Here is a 16,208-nt window from a genome sequence, read left to right as displayed (position 1 = left end):
TGTGGGTAATAAAATGGCTGCCTTCACGGAGAGTCAGTAAAACATTAAGAGCCTCCAAATGAGAAAACTGCAAAGAGATAAACATATAAAACGCAGAAAAACAATGTACATCGCAGACTAATACACCTATGTGCAACACAATAATAAAAAAAATATATATAATATAGAATTCAAGTCATAAATTCTTCCCACCCCCAGAATTACCCCCTCACTCATATTACAGAAGTCATCTATCCCTAGAGATCGCTGGCAGAGGGCAGAAGGCGCTGCGGAAATGCGCTAACAACTGCGGTCAGAGAGGTCAGCAACGAGTCGCCCTGCAATTTATTACTGGTCCTCCTCGCAGCCAAACCATCCACAAGACGGGGATGTGCGCCCCCCAAAAACTGTCCTTATATCTTAACGGAGAACCGGTTTTATTACTTTACATTTTTTGGGGGAAAGAAAAATAAAAATATACAAAAGTATTATGCCTATGGAGCAGAGGTCGTCGTGATGTGGTTTATTTGGCACTTGTATGTTTCTGTACACTGAAAGCACTGTTCTCCACCAAGGCCTTCTTCAGCTGGAGGTCGTCCAGCTTTCTCCATAGCTCCTCACGTTCCAGCTCCTTCTTCTTCTCCCTGAGAGGGGGACATAAACGTACATACTGCCTTCATTACCACCGCAAGTAGGCTTCTCTTACACTATCGCTTTTACACAGTGTTCGCTTAAGAGTTTCCCAAATCCGGTGCCGAGGGAACCCTAACAGGCCATGTTTTCCAGTCTCCATACAGAATCACAGGTGAACTATTGGAAAAACACTTGTGTACCAGCAAGTAGACCTGGAAAACATGCACTTCACGGTGCGCATAGGACTAGATTTGGGAAACACTGGCTAACACCAATCAAACCCAGGGCATCCGAGACTCCAGGCGGGCCCGGGTGACGTGAAGTGGGCGAGGCCATAAGAGGGTGTGTGGCTATGCACCTCAATCTCTTAGATCTGTACATATATGGGGGGGGTGACTAGGACAGAGAGGGAGTGACCATGACACAGTAGGGTGTGACTATGAGTCCCTGCAAACCCTGGCCCCTACAGAGAAACAGTCCCAAGTAATCGCTACCCATTTCCCCTTCACTCGGCGCCCTGATCCAAATTCAGAGCATCCCTCAGAGGCCTCCAATAAGCAACGCAGGAAATTCTACAAAGGGGGAACCTTTTAAACAATATATACAGTATTTTTCACTGAGAAAGGGGTGGGGGGATATCTGCATTTGCATTTTAAATTGCACACGGTATTAGTCTTTATGCAGATCTAACACAATCATTACTAAAAACGCAACAAGCCAAACACCACAGGGAACACCACGACACCTTCCGTCTCAGTGACGGTTCTTAACAGATCAATAGACTGTATTCACACGAGTATCAGGCAACTGAGAACACCGTCACGCTGCGCTAGTCTGGCTGGTAAGGAATCAGCTGAACACCGTCACGCTGCGCTAGTCTGGCTGGTAAGGAATCAGCTGAACACCGTCACGCTGCGCTAGTCTGGCTGGTAAGGAATCAGCTGAACACCGTCACGCTGCGCTAGTCTGGCTGGTAAGGAATCAGCTGAACACCGTCACGCTGCGCTAGTCTGGCTGGTAAGGAATCAGCCTGACACCATCCATACATGTTCCGCTCTATATACCTTTGCCGTTCCGCTTTGTATGAGCCGGTAAGTTCATCAAATAGTTTTCCATTCATTTCCATTAATGTTTTCAATACGTTGTACACCAGGGCTACAATCGTCCTAGACAAAGAGAAAAGCACACGCAGAAATCAGCGACTGGCGCTAGACCCTCTGATGTATGGACACTAAGCAATGTATGGTGGCAAACACTCACCTCTCATACTGCAATAATAAGAATTTACTCACCGGTAATTCTATTTCTCGTAGTCCGTAGTGGATGCTGGGAACTCCGTAAGGACCATGTGGAATAGCGGGCTCCGCAGGAGACTGGGCACTCTAAAAGAAAGATTAGGTACTATCTGGTGTGCACTGGCTCCTCCCTCTATGCCCCTCCTCCAGACCTCAGTTAGGAAACTGTGCCCGGAAGAGCTGACACAATAAGGAAAGGATTTGGAATCCCGGGTAAGACTCATACCAGCCACACCAATCACACCGTATAACCCGTGATAACTATACCCAGTTAACAGTATGAATAACAACGGAGCCTCACGAAAAGATGGCTCATAACAATAACCCTTTAGTTAGGCAATAACTATATACAAGTATTGCAGACAATCCGCACTTGGGATGGGCGCCCAGCATCCACTACGGACTACGAGAAATGGAATTACCGGTGAGTAAATTCTTATTTTCTCTGACGTCCTAGTGGATGCTGGGAACTCCGTAAGGACCATGGGGATTATACCAAAGCTCCCAAACGGGCGGGAGAGTGCGGATGACTCTGCAGCACCGAATGAGTAAACTCAAGGTCCTCCTCAGCCAGGGTATCAAACTTGTAGAATTTTGCAAACGTGTTTTAACCCGACCAAGTAGCAGCTCGGCAAAGCTGTAAAGCCGAAACCCCTCAGGCAGCCGCCCAAGAAGAGTCCACCTTCCTCGTGGAATGGGCTTTTACTGATTTAGGATGCGGCAGTCCAGCCGCAGAAAGTGCAAGTTGAATCGTGCTATAGATCCAGCGAGCAATAGTCTGCTTTGAAGCAGGAGCACCCAGCTTGTTGGGTGCATACAGGATAAATAGCGAGTCAGTTTTCCTGACTCTAGCCATCCTGGAAACATAGATTTTCAGGGCCCTGACTACGTCCAGCAACTTGGAAGCCTCCAAGTCCCGAGTAGCCGCAGGCACCACAATAGGGTGGTTCAAATGAAACGCTGATACCACCTTAGGAAGAAATTGGGAACGAGTCCTCAATTCCGCCCTATCCATATGAAAAATCAGATAAGGGCTTTTACATGACAAAGCCGCCAATTCTGATACACGCCTGGCCGAAGCCAAGGCCAACAGCATGACCACTTTCCGCGAGAGATATTTTTGCTCCACGGTTTTAAGTGGCTCAACCAATGCGACTTTAGGAAATCCAACACCACGTTGAGATCCCAAGGTGCCACTGGAGGCACAAAAGGGGGCTGAATATGCAGCACTCCTTTAACAAAAGTCTGAACTTCAGGCAGTTCGTTTTGGAAGAAAATCGACAGAGCCAAAATCTGGACCTTAATGGAACCCAAGTTGAGGCCCATAGTCACCCCTGACTGTAGGAAGTGCAGAAATCGACCCAGCTGAAATTCCTCCGTTGGGGCCTTCCAGGCCTCACACCAAGCAACATATTTCCGCCATATGCGGTGATAATGTTTTGCGGTCACATCCTTCCTAGCTTTAATCAGCGTAGGAATGACTTCCTCCGGAATGCCCTTTTCCTTTAGGATCCGGTGTTCAACCGCCATGCCGTCAACCGCAGCCGCGGTAAGTCTTGGAACAGACAGGGCCCCTGCAGTAGCAGGTCCTGTCTGAGCGGCAGAGGCCAAGGGTCCTCTGAGATCATTTCTTGAAGTTCTGAGTACCAAGCTCTTCTCGGCCAATCCGGAACAATGAGTATAGTTCTTACTCCTCTCCTTCTTATTATTCTCAGTACCTTGGGTATGAGAGGAAGAGGAGGGAACACATAAACCGACTGGTACACCCACGGTGTCACTAGAGCGTCCACAGCTATCGCCTGAGGGTCCCTTGACCTGGCGCAATATCTTTTTAGCTTTTTGTTGAGGCGGGACGCCATCATGTCCACCTGTGGCCGTTCCCAACGGTTCACAATCAGCTGGAAGACCTCTGGATGAAGTCCCCACTCTCCCGGGTGGAGGTCGTGCCTGCTGAGGAAGTCTGCTTCCCAGTTGTCCACTCCCGGAATGAACACTGCTGACAGTGCTATCACGTGATTCTCCGCCATCAAAGAATCCTTGTGGCTTCTGCCATTGCCACCCTGCTTCTTGTGCAGCCCTGGCGGTTTACATGGGCGACCGCTGTGATGTTGTCTGACTGAATCAGTACCGGTTGGTTTTGAAGCAGGGATTCTGCTTGACTCAGGGCGTTGTAAATGTCCCTTAGTTCCAGAATATTTATGTGTAGGGAAGTTTCCTGACTTGACCATTGTCCTTGGAAGTTTCTTCCCTGGGTGACTGCCCCCCAACCTCGGAGGCTTGCATCCGTGGTCACCAGGACCCAGTCCTGTATGCCGAATCTGCGGCCTTCGAGCAGATGAGCACTCTGCAGCCACCACAGCAGAGACACCCTGGCCCTCGGGGACAGGGTGATTAACCGATGCATCTGGAGATGCGATCTGGACCACTTGTCCAACAGATCCCACTGGAAGATCCTTGCATGGAATCTGCCGAAGGGACTTGCTTCGTAAGAAGCTACCATCTTTCCCAGGACTCGCGTGCAGTGATGCACCAACACCTGCTTTGGTTTCAGGAGGACCCTGACCAGAGATGATAATTCCGGGGCCTTCTCCTCCGGGAGAAATATCTTCTTCTGTTCTGTGTCCAGAATCATGCCTAAGAACAGCAGACGCGTCGCAGGAATCAGCTGCGACTTTGGGATATTCAGAATCCAGCCGTGCTGATGCAGCACTTCCTGAGATAGTGCCACGCCGACTAGCAACTGCTCTTTGGACCTCGCCTTTATAAGGAGATCGTCTAAGTCCGGAATAATCATGACTCCCTTCTTTCGGAGGAGCATCATTTCGGCCATTACCTTGGTAAATACCCACGGTGCCGTGGACAGGCCAGACGGCAACGTCTGGAATTGGTAATGACAGTCCTGTACCACACCCTTGAGGTACTTTCAACTTGAACTTTTTTATATAAATGTTCAAGGATTTTAAATTTAGAATGGGTCTCACCGAACCGTCTGGTTTCGGTACCACAACATTGTGGAATAGTAACCCCGTCCCTGTTGAAGGAGGGGTACCTTGATTATCACCTGCTGAAGATACAGCTTGTGAATTGCCGCCAGTACTACCTCCCTTTCTCTGAGGGCAGCAGGCAAGGCTGATTTGAGGTAACCGCGAGGGGGTGTCGCCTCGAACTCCAGCTTGTATCCCTGTGATACTACTTGCAGAACCCAGGGATCCATCTGTGAGCGAGCCCACTGGTCGCTGAAGTTCCGGAGACGCGCCCCCACCGCACCTGGCTCAGCCTGTGGAGCCCCAGCGTCATGCGGTGGACTTAGAGGAAGCGGGGGAAGATTTTTGATCCTGGGAACTGGCTGTCTGGTGCAGCCCTTTTCCTTCTTCCCTTGCCTCTGGCAGAAAGGAAGCGCCTTTGACCCGCTTGCTTTTCTGAGGCCGAAAGGACTGTACCTGATAATACGGTGCTTTCTTAGGCTGTGAGGGAACCCGAGGTAAAAATTTTGACTTCCCAGCTGTTGCTGTGGATACGAGGTCCGAGAGACCATCCCCAAATAATTCCTCACCCTTATAAGGCAGAATCTCCATGTGCCTTTTAGAATCAGCATCACCTGTCCACTGCCGGGTCCATAATACCCTCCTGGCAGAAATGGACATTGCATTAATTCTGGATGCCAGCCGGCAAATATCCCTCTGTGCATCCCTCATATATAAGACGACGTCTTTAATATGCTCTATGGTTAGCAAAATAGTATCCCTGTCGAGGGTATTAATATTATCTGACAGGGTATCAGACCACGCTGCAGCAGCACTATTTATGCTGAGGCAATTGCAGGTCTCAGTATAGTACCTGAGTGTGTATATACAGACTTCAGGATAGCCTCCTGCTTTCTATCCGCAGGCTCCTTCAAGGTGGCCGTATCCTGAGACGGCAGTGCCACCTTTTTTGACAAACGTGTGAGCGCCTTATCCACCCTAGGGGATATCTCCCAACGTGACCTATCCTCTGGCGGGAAAGGGTACGCCATCAGTAACTTTTTAGAAATGACCAGTTTCTTATCGGGGGAAACCCACGCTTCATCACACACTTCATTCAATTCATCTGATGGGGGAACAAAACACTGGCTGCTTTTTCTCCCCAAACATAAAACCCCTTTTTAGTGGTACTTGGGTTAATGTCAGAAATGTGTAACACATTTTTCATTGCCGAAATCATGCAACGGATGCCCCTAGTGGATTGTGTATATGTCTCAACCTCGTCGACACTGGAGTCAGACTCCGTGTCGACATCTGTGTCTGCCATCTGAGGTAGCAGCCGTTTTTGAGCCCCTGATGGCCTTTGAGACGCCTGGGCAGGCGCGGGCTGAGAAGCTGGCTGTCCCATGGCTGTTACGTCATCCAGCCTTTTATGTAAGGAGTTGACACGGTCGGTTAATACCTTCCACATATCCACCCACTCTGGTGTCGGCCCCACAGGGGGTGACATCACATTTATCGGCACCTGCTCCGCCTCCACATAAGCCTCCTCATCAAACAAGTCGACACAGCCGTACCGACACACCGCACACACACAGGGAATGCTCTGACTGAGGACAGGACCCCACAAAATCCTTTGGGGAGACAGAGAGAGAGAGTATGCCAGCACACACCACAGCACTATTTAATCAGGGATTTACACTAATAGAAAGTGATTTATCCCTATAGCTGCTTTTTATATACAGTTTGCGCCTAAATTTAGTGCCCCCCCCCCCTCTCTTTTTAACCCTTTGAGCCTGGAAACTGCAGGGGAGAGCCTGGGGAGCTGTCTTCCAGCTGCACTGTGAAGAGAAAATGGCGCCAGTGTGCTGAGGGAGATAGCCCCGCCCCTTTTTCGGCGGACTTCTCCCGCTCTTATAATTGTATTATGGCAGGGGATGTTTACACATATATAGCTTATTAGGCTATATTATGTGTTGTTTGCCAAAGTTAAGGTACTCTAATTGCAGCCCAGGGCGCGCCCCCCCCCCCCCCCCCCCCCCAGCGCCCTGCACCCATCAGTGACCGGAGTATGTGGTGTGCATAGGGAGCAATGGCGCACAGCTGCAGTGCTGTGCGCTACCTTAATGAAGACCGAAGTCTTCAGCCGCCGATTTCCAGGACGTTCTTCTTGCTTCTGGCTCTGTAAGGGGGACGGCGGCGCGGCTCCGAGACCAGACGACCGAGGCTGGGCCTGTGTTCGATCCCTCTGGAGCTAATGGTGTCCAGTAGCCTAAGAAGCCCAAGCTAGCTGCAAGCAGGTAGGTTCGCTTCTTCTCCCCTTAGTCCCACGTAGCAGTGAGTCTGTTGCAAGCAGATCTCACTGAAAATAAAAAACCTAACAAATACTTTCTTTACTAGGAGCTCAGGAGAGCCCCTAGTGTGCAACCAGCTCGGGCCGGGCACAGATTCTAACTGAGGTCTGGAGGAGGGGCATAGAGAGAGGAGCCAGTGCACACCAGATAGTACCTAATCTTTCTTTTAGAGTGCCCAGTCTCCTGCGGAGCCCGCTATTCCCCATGGTCCTTACGGAGTTCCCAGCATCCACTAGGACGTCAGAGAAATATAGGATTGATGAATCCCACTTTGCACTGACGTTACATAAAACACGACTCCAGATATTCAGTTTAAAAGGGGAATGTATATTTATCTGTACGTGGATTGTAACTATGGTTGTCATTTTATTCTATGTAACAGTATAATAAGTCATAAATAGCAGCCTGAAGAAACAAACCAAGGAAAAAGCGTTTGTTCTTCCTAGCCTGCAGCCATTAGATTATATATAAAAATAAATCTATTTTTTTGAATGGGATTTCAGCTTTTAAGTAACCAATCCAAACGTTCACAGGATTTAGGATAATAAAACTCCGACCATAACGTCTTAGGGCGACACAAAACCAAACAGTAACAGAGTTCAGAAGCAAAACTGAATGAACGTGGAACTGTAAGCACAAATCAGCATGAGCGTATGACGGTAAGAGGAACACAAGGGGTACTCACGGGTTCCAGTGTTCTTTGGAGATTTTGTACAAACTACCGAACATGATTGGTAGGATTTTGTCAATGTTTTCCTCAATCAGACTGAGAATATACTCGTTGTTCCAGAAATACAGGGCCCTCTCCGCAACCTGCAAAACAACGCAATGACAAACATCAGCGTCGTCCGATGACAAACATGGAACACTTTACTTTAACATCTCACACCAGTGCACAACTGGAAGACAACACTAACCCCGGATAGTGTTGTACAAGCTCAAAGTACGTGTCACCATTTCCAAGCCGCCAGTCAGTAGGGGGTATGTAGAATACTATACTACGTGCAAACTGTACAACGTAATCCCTCACTCCACCCACCTGAAAGTGAGAGCTGGACACGCATCTCGATATCTGCTTAAACAAAGGTTCTTGAATCTTCTTAAACTGAGTTGGCTCAATAACGTCCAAGATCTCTTCTATTTCACCTAAAAACATCACCTGCGGCAGAAATCATAAAAGTGAAACGATTGAACAGCACTGACTGCACACTACAACACACACGAGCCAGAGAAGACAGCACTGACTGCACACTACAACACACACGAGCCAGAGAAGACAGCACTGACTGCACACTACAACACACACGAGCCAGAGAAGACAGCACTGACTGCACACTACAACACACACGAGCCAGAGAAGACAGCACTGACTGCACACTACAACACACACGACCTAGAGAAGACAGCACTGACTGCACACTACAACACACACGAGCCAGAGAAGACAGCACTGACTGCACACTACAACACACACGAGCCAGAGAAGACAGCACTGACTGCACACTACAACACACACGAGCCAGAGAAGACAGCACTGACTGCACACTACAACACACACGAGCCAGAGAAGACAGCACTGACTGCACACTACAACACACACGACCTAGAGAAGACAGCACTGACTGCACACTACAACACACACGAGCCAGAGAAGACAGCACTGACTGCACACTACAACACACACGACCTAGAGAAGACAGCACTGACTGCACACTACAACACACACGACCTAGAGAAGACAGCACTGACTGCACACTACAACACACACGAGCCAGAGAAGACAGCACTGACTGCACACTACAACACACACGAGCCAGAGAAGACAGCACTGACTGCACACTACAACACACACGACCTAGAGAAGACAGCACTGACTGCACACTACAACACACACGACCTAGAGAAGACAGCACTGACCGCACACTACAACACACACGACCCAGAGAAGACAGCACTGACTGCACACTACAACACACAGCACCCAGAGAAGACAGCACTGATTGCACACTACAACACACACGAGCCAGAGAAGACAGCACTGACTGCACACTACAACACACACGACCCAGAGAAGACAGCACTGACCGCACACTACAACACACACGAGCCAGAGAAGACAGCACTGACCGCACACTACAACACACACGAGCCAGAGAAGACAGCACTGACCACACACTACAACACACACAAGCCAGAGAAGACAGCACTGACTGCACACTACAACACACAGGACCCAGAGAAGACAGCACTGACTGCACACTACAACACACAGGACCCAGAGAAGACAGCACTGACTGCACACTACAACACACACGAGCCAGAGAAGACAGCACTGACTGCACACTACAACACACACGAGCAAGAGAAGACAGCACTGACCACACACTACAACACACACGAGCCAGAGAAGACAGCACTGACCACACACTACAACACACACGAGCCAGAGAAGACAGCACTGACCACACACTACAACACACACGAGCCAGAGAAGACAGCACTGATTGCACACTACAACACACACGAGCCAGAGAAGACAGCACTGACCGCACACTACAACACACACGAGCCAGAGAAGACAGCACTGACCACACACTACAACACACACGAGCCAGAGAAGACAGCACTGACCACACACTACAACACACACGACCTAGAGAAGACAGCACTGACTGCACACTACAACACACACGAGCCAGAGAAGACAGCACTGACTGCACACTACAACACACAGGACCCAGAGAAGACAGCACTGACTGCACACTACAACACACACGAGCCAGAGAAGACAGCACTGACTGCACACTACAACACACACGAGCCAGAGAAGACAGCACTGACCACACACTACAACACACACGAGCCAGAGAAGACAGCACTGACCACACACTACAACACACACGAGCCAGAGAAGACAGCACTGACCACACACTACAACACACACGAGCCAGAGAAGACAGCACTGACCGCACACTACAACACACACGAGCCAGAGAAGACAGCACTGACTGCACACTACAACACACACGAGCCAGAGAAGACAGCACTGACTGCACACTACAACACACAGGACCCAGAGAAGACAGCACTGACTGCACACTACAACACACAGGACCCAGAGAAGACAGCACTGATTGCACACTACAACACACATGAGCCAGAGAAGACAGCACTGACCGCACACTACAACACACACGACCCAGAGAAGACAGCACTGACTGCACACTACAAACACACAGGACCCAGAGAAGACCGCACTGATTGCACACTACAACACACACGACCCAGAGAAGACAGCACTGACTGCACACTACAACACACAGGACCCAGAGAAGACAGCACTGATTGCACACTACAACACACAGGACCCAGAGAAGACAGCACTGATCGCACACTACAACACTCACGAGCCAGAGAAGACAGCACTGACTGCACACTACAACACAGACGAGCCAGAGAAGACAGCACTGACCGCACACTACAACACACACGAACCAGAGAAGACAGCACTGACCACACACTACAACACACACGACCCAGAGAAGACAGCACACTACAACACACACGAGCCAGAGAAGACAGCACTGACTGCACACTACAACACACACGAGCCAGAGAAGACAGCACTGACCGCACACTACAACATACACGAGCCAGAGAAGACAGCACTGACCGCACACTACAACACACACGACCCAGAGAAGACAGCACTGACCGCACACTACAACACACACGACCCAGAGAAGACAGCACTGACCGCACACTACAACACACACGAGCCAGAGAAGACAGCACTGACCGCACACTACAACACACACGAGCCAGAGAAGACAGCACTGACTGCACACTACAACACACACGACCCAGAGAAGACAGCACTGATCGCACACTACAAGACACACAAGCCAGAGAAGACAGCACTGACCACACACTACAACACACACGAGCCACAGAAGACAGCACTGACCGCACACTACAACACACACGAGCCACAGAAGACAGCACTGACCGCACACTACAACACACACGATCCAGAGAAGACAGCACTGACTGCACACTACAACACACACGAGCCAGAGAAAACAGCACTGACCGCACACTACAACACACACGACCCAGAGAAGACAGCACACTACAAGACACACAATGCAGGGAAGACAGCACTGACTGCACACTACAACACACACGACCCAGAGAAGACAGCACTGACCGCACACTACAACACACACGACCTAGAGAAGACAGCACTGACTGCACACTACAACACACACGAGCCAGAGAAGACAGCACTGACTGCACACTACAACACACACGACCCAGAGAAGACAGCACTGACCACACACTACAACACACACGACCCAGAGAAGACAGCACTAACCGCACACTACAACACACACGAGCCAGAGAAGACAGCACTGACTGCACACTACAACACACACGAGCCAGAGAAGACAGCACTGACTGCACACTACAACACACACGAGCCAGAGAAGACAGCACTGACTGCACACTACAACACACACGAGCCAGAGAAGACAGCACTGACTGCACACTACAACACACACGAGCCAGAGAAGACAGCACTGACCACACACTACAACACACACGAGCCAGAGAAGACAGCACTGACCACACACTACAACACACACGAGCCAGAGAAGACAGCACTGACCACACACTACAACACACACGAGCCAGAGAAGACAGCACTGACCACACACTACAACACACACGAGCCAGAGAAGACAGCACTGACCACACACTACAACACACACGAGCCAGAGAAGACAGCACTGACCACACACTACAACACACACGACCGAGAGAAAACAGCACTGACTGCACACTACAACACACACGACCTAGAGAAAACAGCACTGACTGCACACTACAACACACACGACCGAGAGAAGACAGCACTGACCGCACACTACAACACACACGACCCAGAGAAGACAGCACTGACTGCACACTACAACACACACGACCCAGAGAAGACAGCACTGACTGCACACTACAACATACACGAGCCAGAGAAGACAGCACTGACCGCACACTACAACACACACGACCCAGAGAAGACAGCACACTACAACACACACGAGCCAGAGAAGACAGCACTGACCACACACTACAACACACACGAACCAGAGAAGACAGCACTGACCACACACTACAACACACACGACCCAGAGAAGACAGCACACTACAACACTCACGAGCCAGAGAAGACAGCACTGACCGCACACTACAACACAGCACTGACTGCACACTACAACACAGACGAGCCAGAGAAGACAGCACTGACCGCACACTACAACACACACGAACCAGAGAAGACAGCACTGACCACACACTACAACACACACGAGCCAGAGAAGACAGCACTGACCACACACTACAACACACACGAGCCAGAGAAGACAGCACTGACCACACACTACAACACACACGAGCCAGAGAAGACAGCACTGACCACACACTACAACACACACGAGCCAGAGAAGACAGCACTGACCACACACTACAACACACACGAGCCAGAGAAGACAGCACTGACCACACACTACAACACACACGACCGAGAGAAAACAGCACTGACTGCACACTACAACACACACGACCTAGAGAAAACAGCACTGACTGCACACTACAACACACACGACCGAGAGAAGACAGCACTGACCGCACACTACAACACACACGACCCAGAGAAGACAGCACTGACTGCACACTACAACACACACGACCCAGAGAAGACAGCACTGACTGCACACTACAACATACACGAGCCAGAGAAGACAGCACTGACCGCACACTACAACACACACGACCCAGAGAAGACAGCACACTACAACACACACGAGCCAGAGAAGACAGCACTGACCACACACTACAACACACACGAACCAGAGAAGACAGCACTGACCACACACTACAACACACACGACCCAGAGAAGACAGCACACTACAACACTCACGAGCCAGAGAAGACAGCACTGACCGCACACTACAACACAGCACTGACTGCACACTACAACACAGACGAGCCAGAGAAGACAGCACTGACCGCACACTACAACACACACGAACCAGAGAAGACAGCACTGACCACACACTACAACACACACGACCCAGAGAAGACAGCACACTACAACACACACGAGCCAGAGAAGACAGCACTGACTGCACACTACAACACACACGAGCCAGAGAAGACAGCACTGACCGCACACTACAACATACACGAGCCAGAGAAGACAGCACTGACCGCACACTACAACACACACGAGCCAGAGAAGACAGCACTGACCACACACTACAACACACACGAGCCAGAGAAGACAGCACTGACTGCACACTACAACACACACGAGCCAGAGAAGACAGCACTGACCGCACACTACAACACACACGAGCCAGAGAAGACAGCACTGACCGCACACTACAACACACACGAGCCAGAGAAGACAGCACTGACCGCACACTACAACACACACGAGCCAGAGAAGACAGCACTGACCACACACTACAACACACACGAGCCAGAGAAGACAGCACTGACTGCACACTACAACACACACGAGCCAGAGAAGACAGTACTGACTGCACATTACAACACACACGAGCCAGAGAAGACAGCACTGACTGCACACTACAACACACACGAGCCAGAGAAGACAGCACTGACCGCACACTACAACACACACGACCCAGAGAAGACAGCACTGACCGCACACTACAACACACACGACCCAGAGAAGACAGCACTGACCGCACACTACAACACACACGACCCAGAGAAGACAGTACTGACTGCACACTACAACACACACGAGCCAGAGAAGACAGCACTGACTGCACACTACAACACACACGAGCCAGAGAAGACAGCACTGACCGCACACTACAACACACACGACCCAGAGAAGACAGCACTGACCGCACACTACAACACACACGACCCAGAGAAGACAGTACTGACTGCACACTACAACACACACGAGCCAGAGAAGACAGCACTGACCGCACACTACAACACACACGACCCAGAGAAGACAGCACTGACCGCACACTACAACACACACGACCCAGAGAAGACAGCACTGACCGCACACTACAACACACACGAGCCAGAGAAGACAGCACTGACTGCACACTACAACACACACGACCCAGAGAAGACAGCACTGACCGCACACTACAACACACACGACCTAGAGAAGACAGCACTGACTGCACACTACAACACACACGAGCCAGAGAAGACAGCACTGACTGCACACTACAACACACACGAGCCAGAGAAGACAGCACTGACTGCACACTACAACACACACACTGACCGCACACTACAACACACACGAGCCAGAGAAGACAGCACTGACCACACACTACAACACACACGACCCAGAGAAGACAGCACTGACTGCACACTACAACACACAGGACCCAGAGAAGACAGCACTGATTGCACACTACAACACACACGAGCCAGAGAAGACAGCACTGATTGCACACTACAACACACACGAGCCAGAGAAGACAGCACTGACTGCACACTACAACACACACGACCGAGAGAAAACAGCACTGACTGCACACTACAACACACACGACCTAGAGAAAACAGCACTGACTGCACACTACAACACACACGACCGAGAGAAGACAGCACTGACCGCACACTACAACACACACGACCTAGAGAAGACAGCACTGACTGCACACTACAACACACACGAGCCAGAGAAGACAGCACTGACTGCACACTACAACACACACGAGCCAGAGAAGACAGCACTGACTGCACACTACAACACACACACTGACCGCACACTACAACACACACGAGCCAGAGAAGACAGCACTGACCACACACTACAACACACACGACCCAGAGAAGACAGCACTGACTGCACACTACAACACACAGGACCCAGAGAAGACAGCACTGATTGCACACTACAACACACACGAGCCAGAGAAGACAGCACTGACTGCACACTACAACACACACGACCCAGAGAAGACAGCACTGACCGCACACTACAACACACACGAGCCAGAGAAGACAGCACTGACCACACACTACAACACACACGACCCAGAGAAGACAGCACTAACCACACACTACAACACACACGAGCCAGAGAAGACAGCACTGACTGCACACTACAACACACACGAGCCAGAGAAGACAGCACTGACTGCACACTACAACACACACGAGCCAGAGAAGACAGCACTGACTGCACACTACAACACACAGGACCCAGAGAAGACAGCACTGACCACACACTACAACACACACGAGCCAGAGAAGACAGCACTGACCACACACTACAACACACACGACCTAGAGAAGACAGCACTGACTGCACACTACAACACACACGAGCCAGAGAAGACAGCACTGACTGCACACTACAACACACAGGACCCAGAGAAGACAGCACTGACCACACACTACAACACACACGAGCCAGAGAAGACAGCACTGACCACACACTACAACACACACGAGCCAGAGAAGACAGCACTGACTGCACACTACAACACACACGAGCCAGAGAAGACAGCACTGACCGCACACTACAACACACACGAGCCAGAGAAGACAGCACTGACCACACACTACAACACACACGAGCCAGAGAAGACAGCACTGACCACACACTACAACACACACGACCTAGAGAAGACAGCACTGACTGCACACTACAACACACACGAGCCAGAGAAGACAGCACTGACTGCACACTACAACACACAGGACCCAGAGAAGACAGCACTGACTGCACACTACAACACACACGAGCCAGAGAAGACAGCACTGACCACACACTACAACACACACGAGCCAGAGAAGACAGCACTGACTGCACACTACAACACACAGGACCCAGAGAAGACAGCACTGACTGCACACTACAACACACAGGACCCAGAGAAGACAGCACTGATCGCACACTACAACACAC

General features: G+C 50.5%; 1 protein-coding gene across 1 annotated transcript in view; it reads right to left on the bottom strand.

Moving 5' to 3' along the window:
* Positions 1-399: 399 nt before the first annotated feature.
* The window catches only part of PPP2R5A (protein phosphatase 2 regulatory subunit B'alpha), a 170,451-nt gene continuing 154,642 nt past the window's right edge, over positions 400-16,208 (bottom strand). Inside the window, exons 10-13 of the mRNA XM_063919047.1 lie at positions 8,264-8,383; positions 7,910-8,037; positions 1,677-1,778; positions 400-623 (exon numbers count right to left, since the gene is read on the bottom strand). Of these exons, the coding sequence (XP_063775117.1) occupies positions 503-623; positions 1,677-1,778; positions 7,910-8,037; positions 8,264-8,383 (471 nt within the window). The 3' untranslated portion in view covers positions 400-502. The remainder of the gene's footprint in view (positions 624-1,676; positions 1,779-7,909; positions 8,038-8,263; positions 8,384-16,208) is intronic.

This window comes from Pseudophryne corroboree, chromosome 4 (genome assembly GCF_028390025.1).
Source record: "Pseudophryne corroboree isolate aPseCor3 chromosome 4, aPseCor3.hap2, whole genome shotgun sequence".
In the NCBI taxonomy this organism is placed as follows: Eukaryota; Metazoa; Chordata; class Amphibia; order Anura; family Myobatrachidae; genus Pseudophryne; species Pseudophryne corroboree.
The sequence above is the reverse complement of the archived record's forward strand: the minus strand, read 5'-3'. Positions and strand labels throughout refer to the sequence as shown.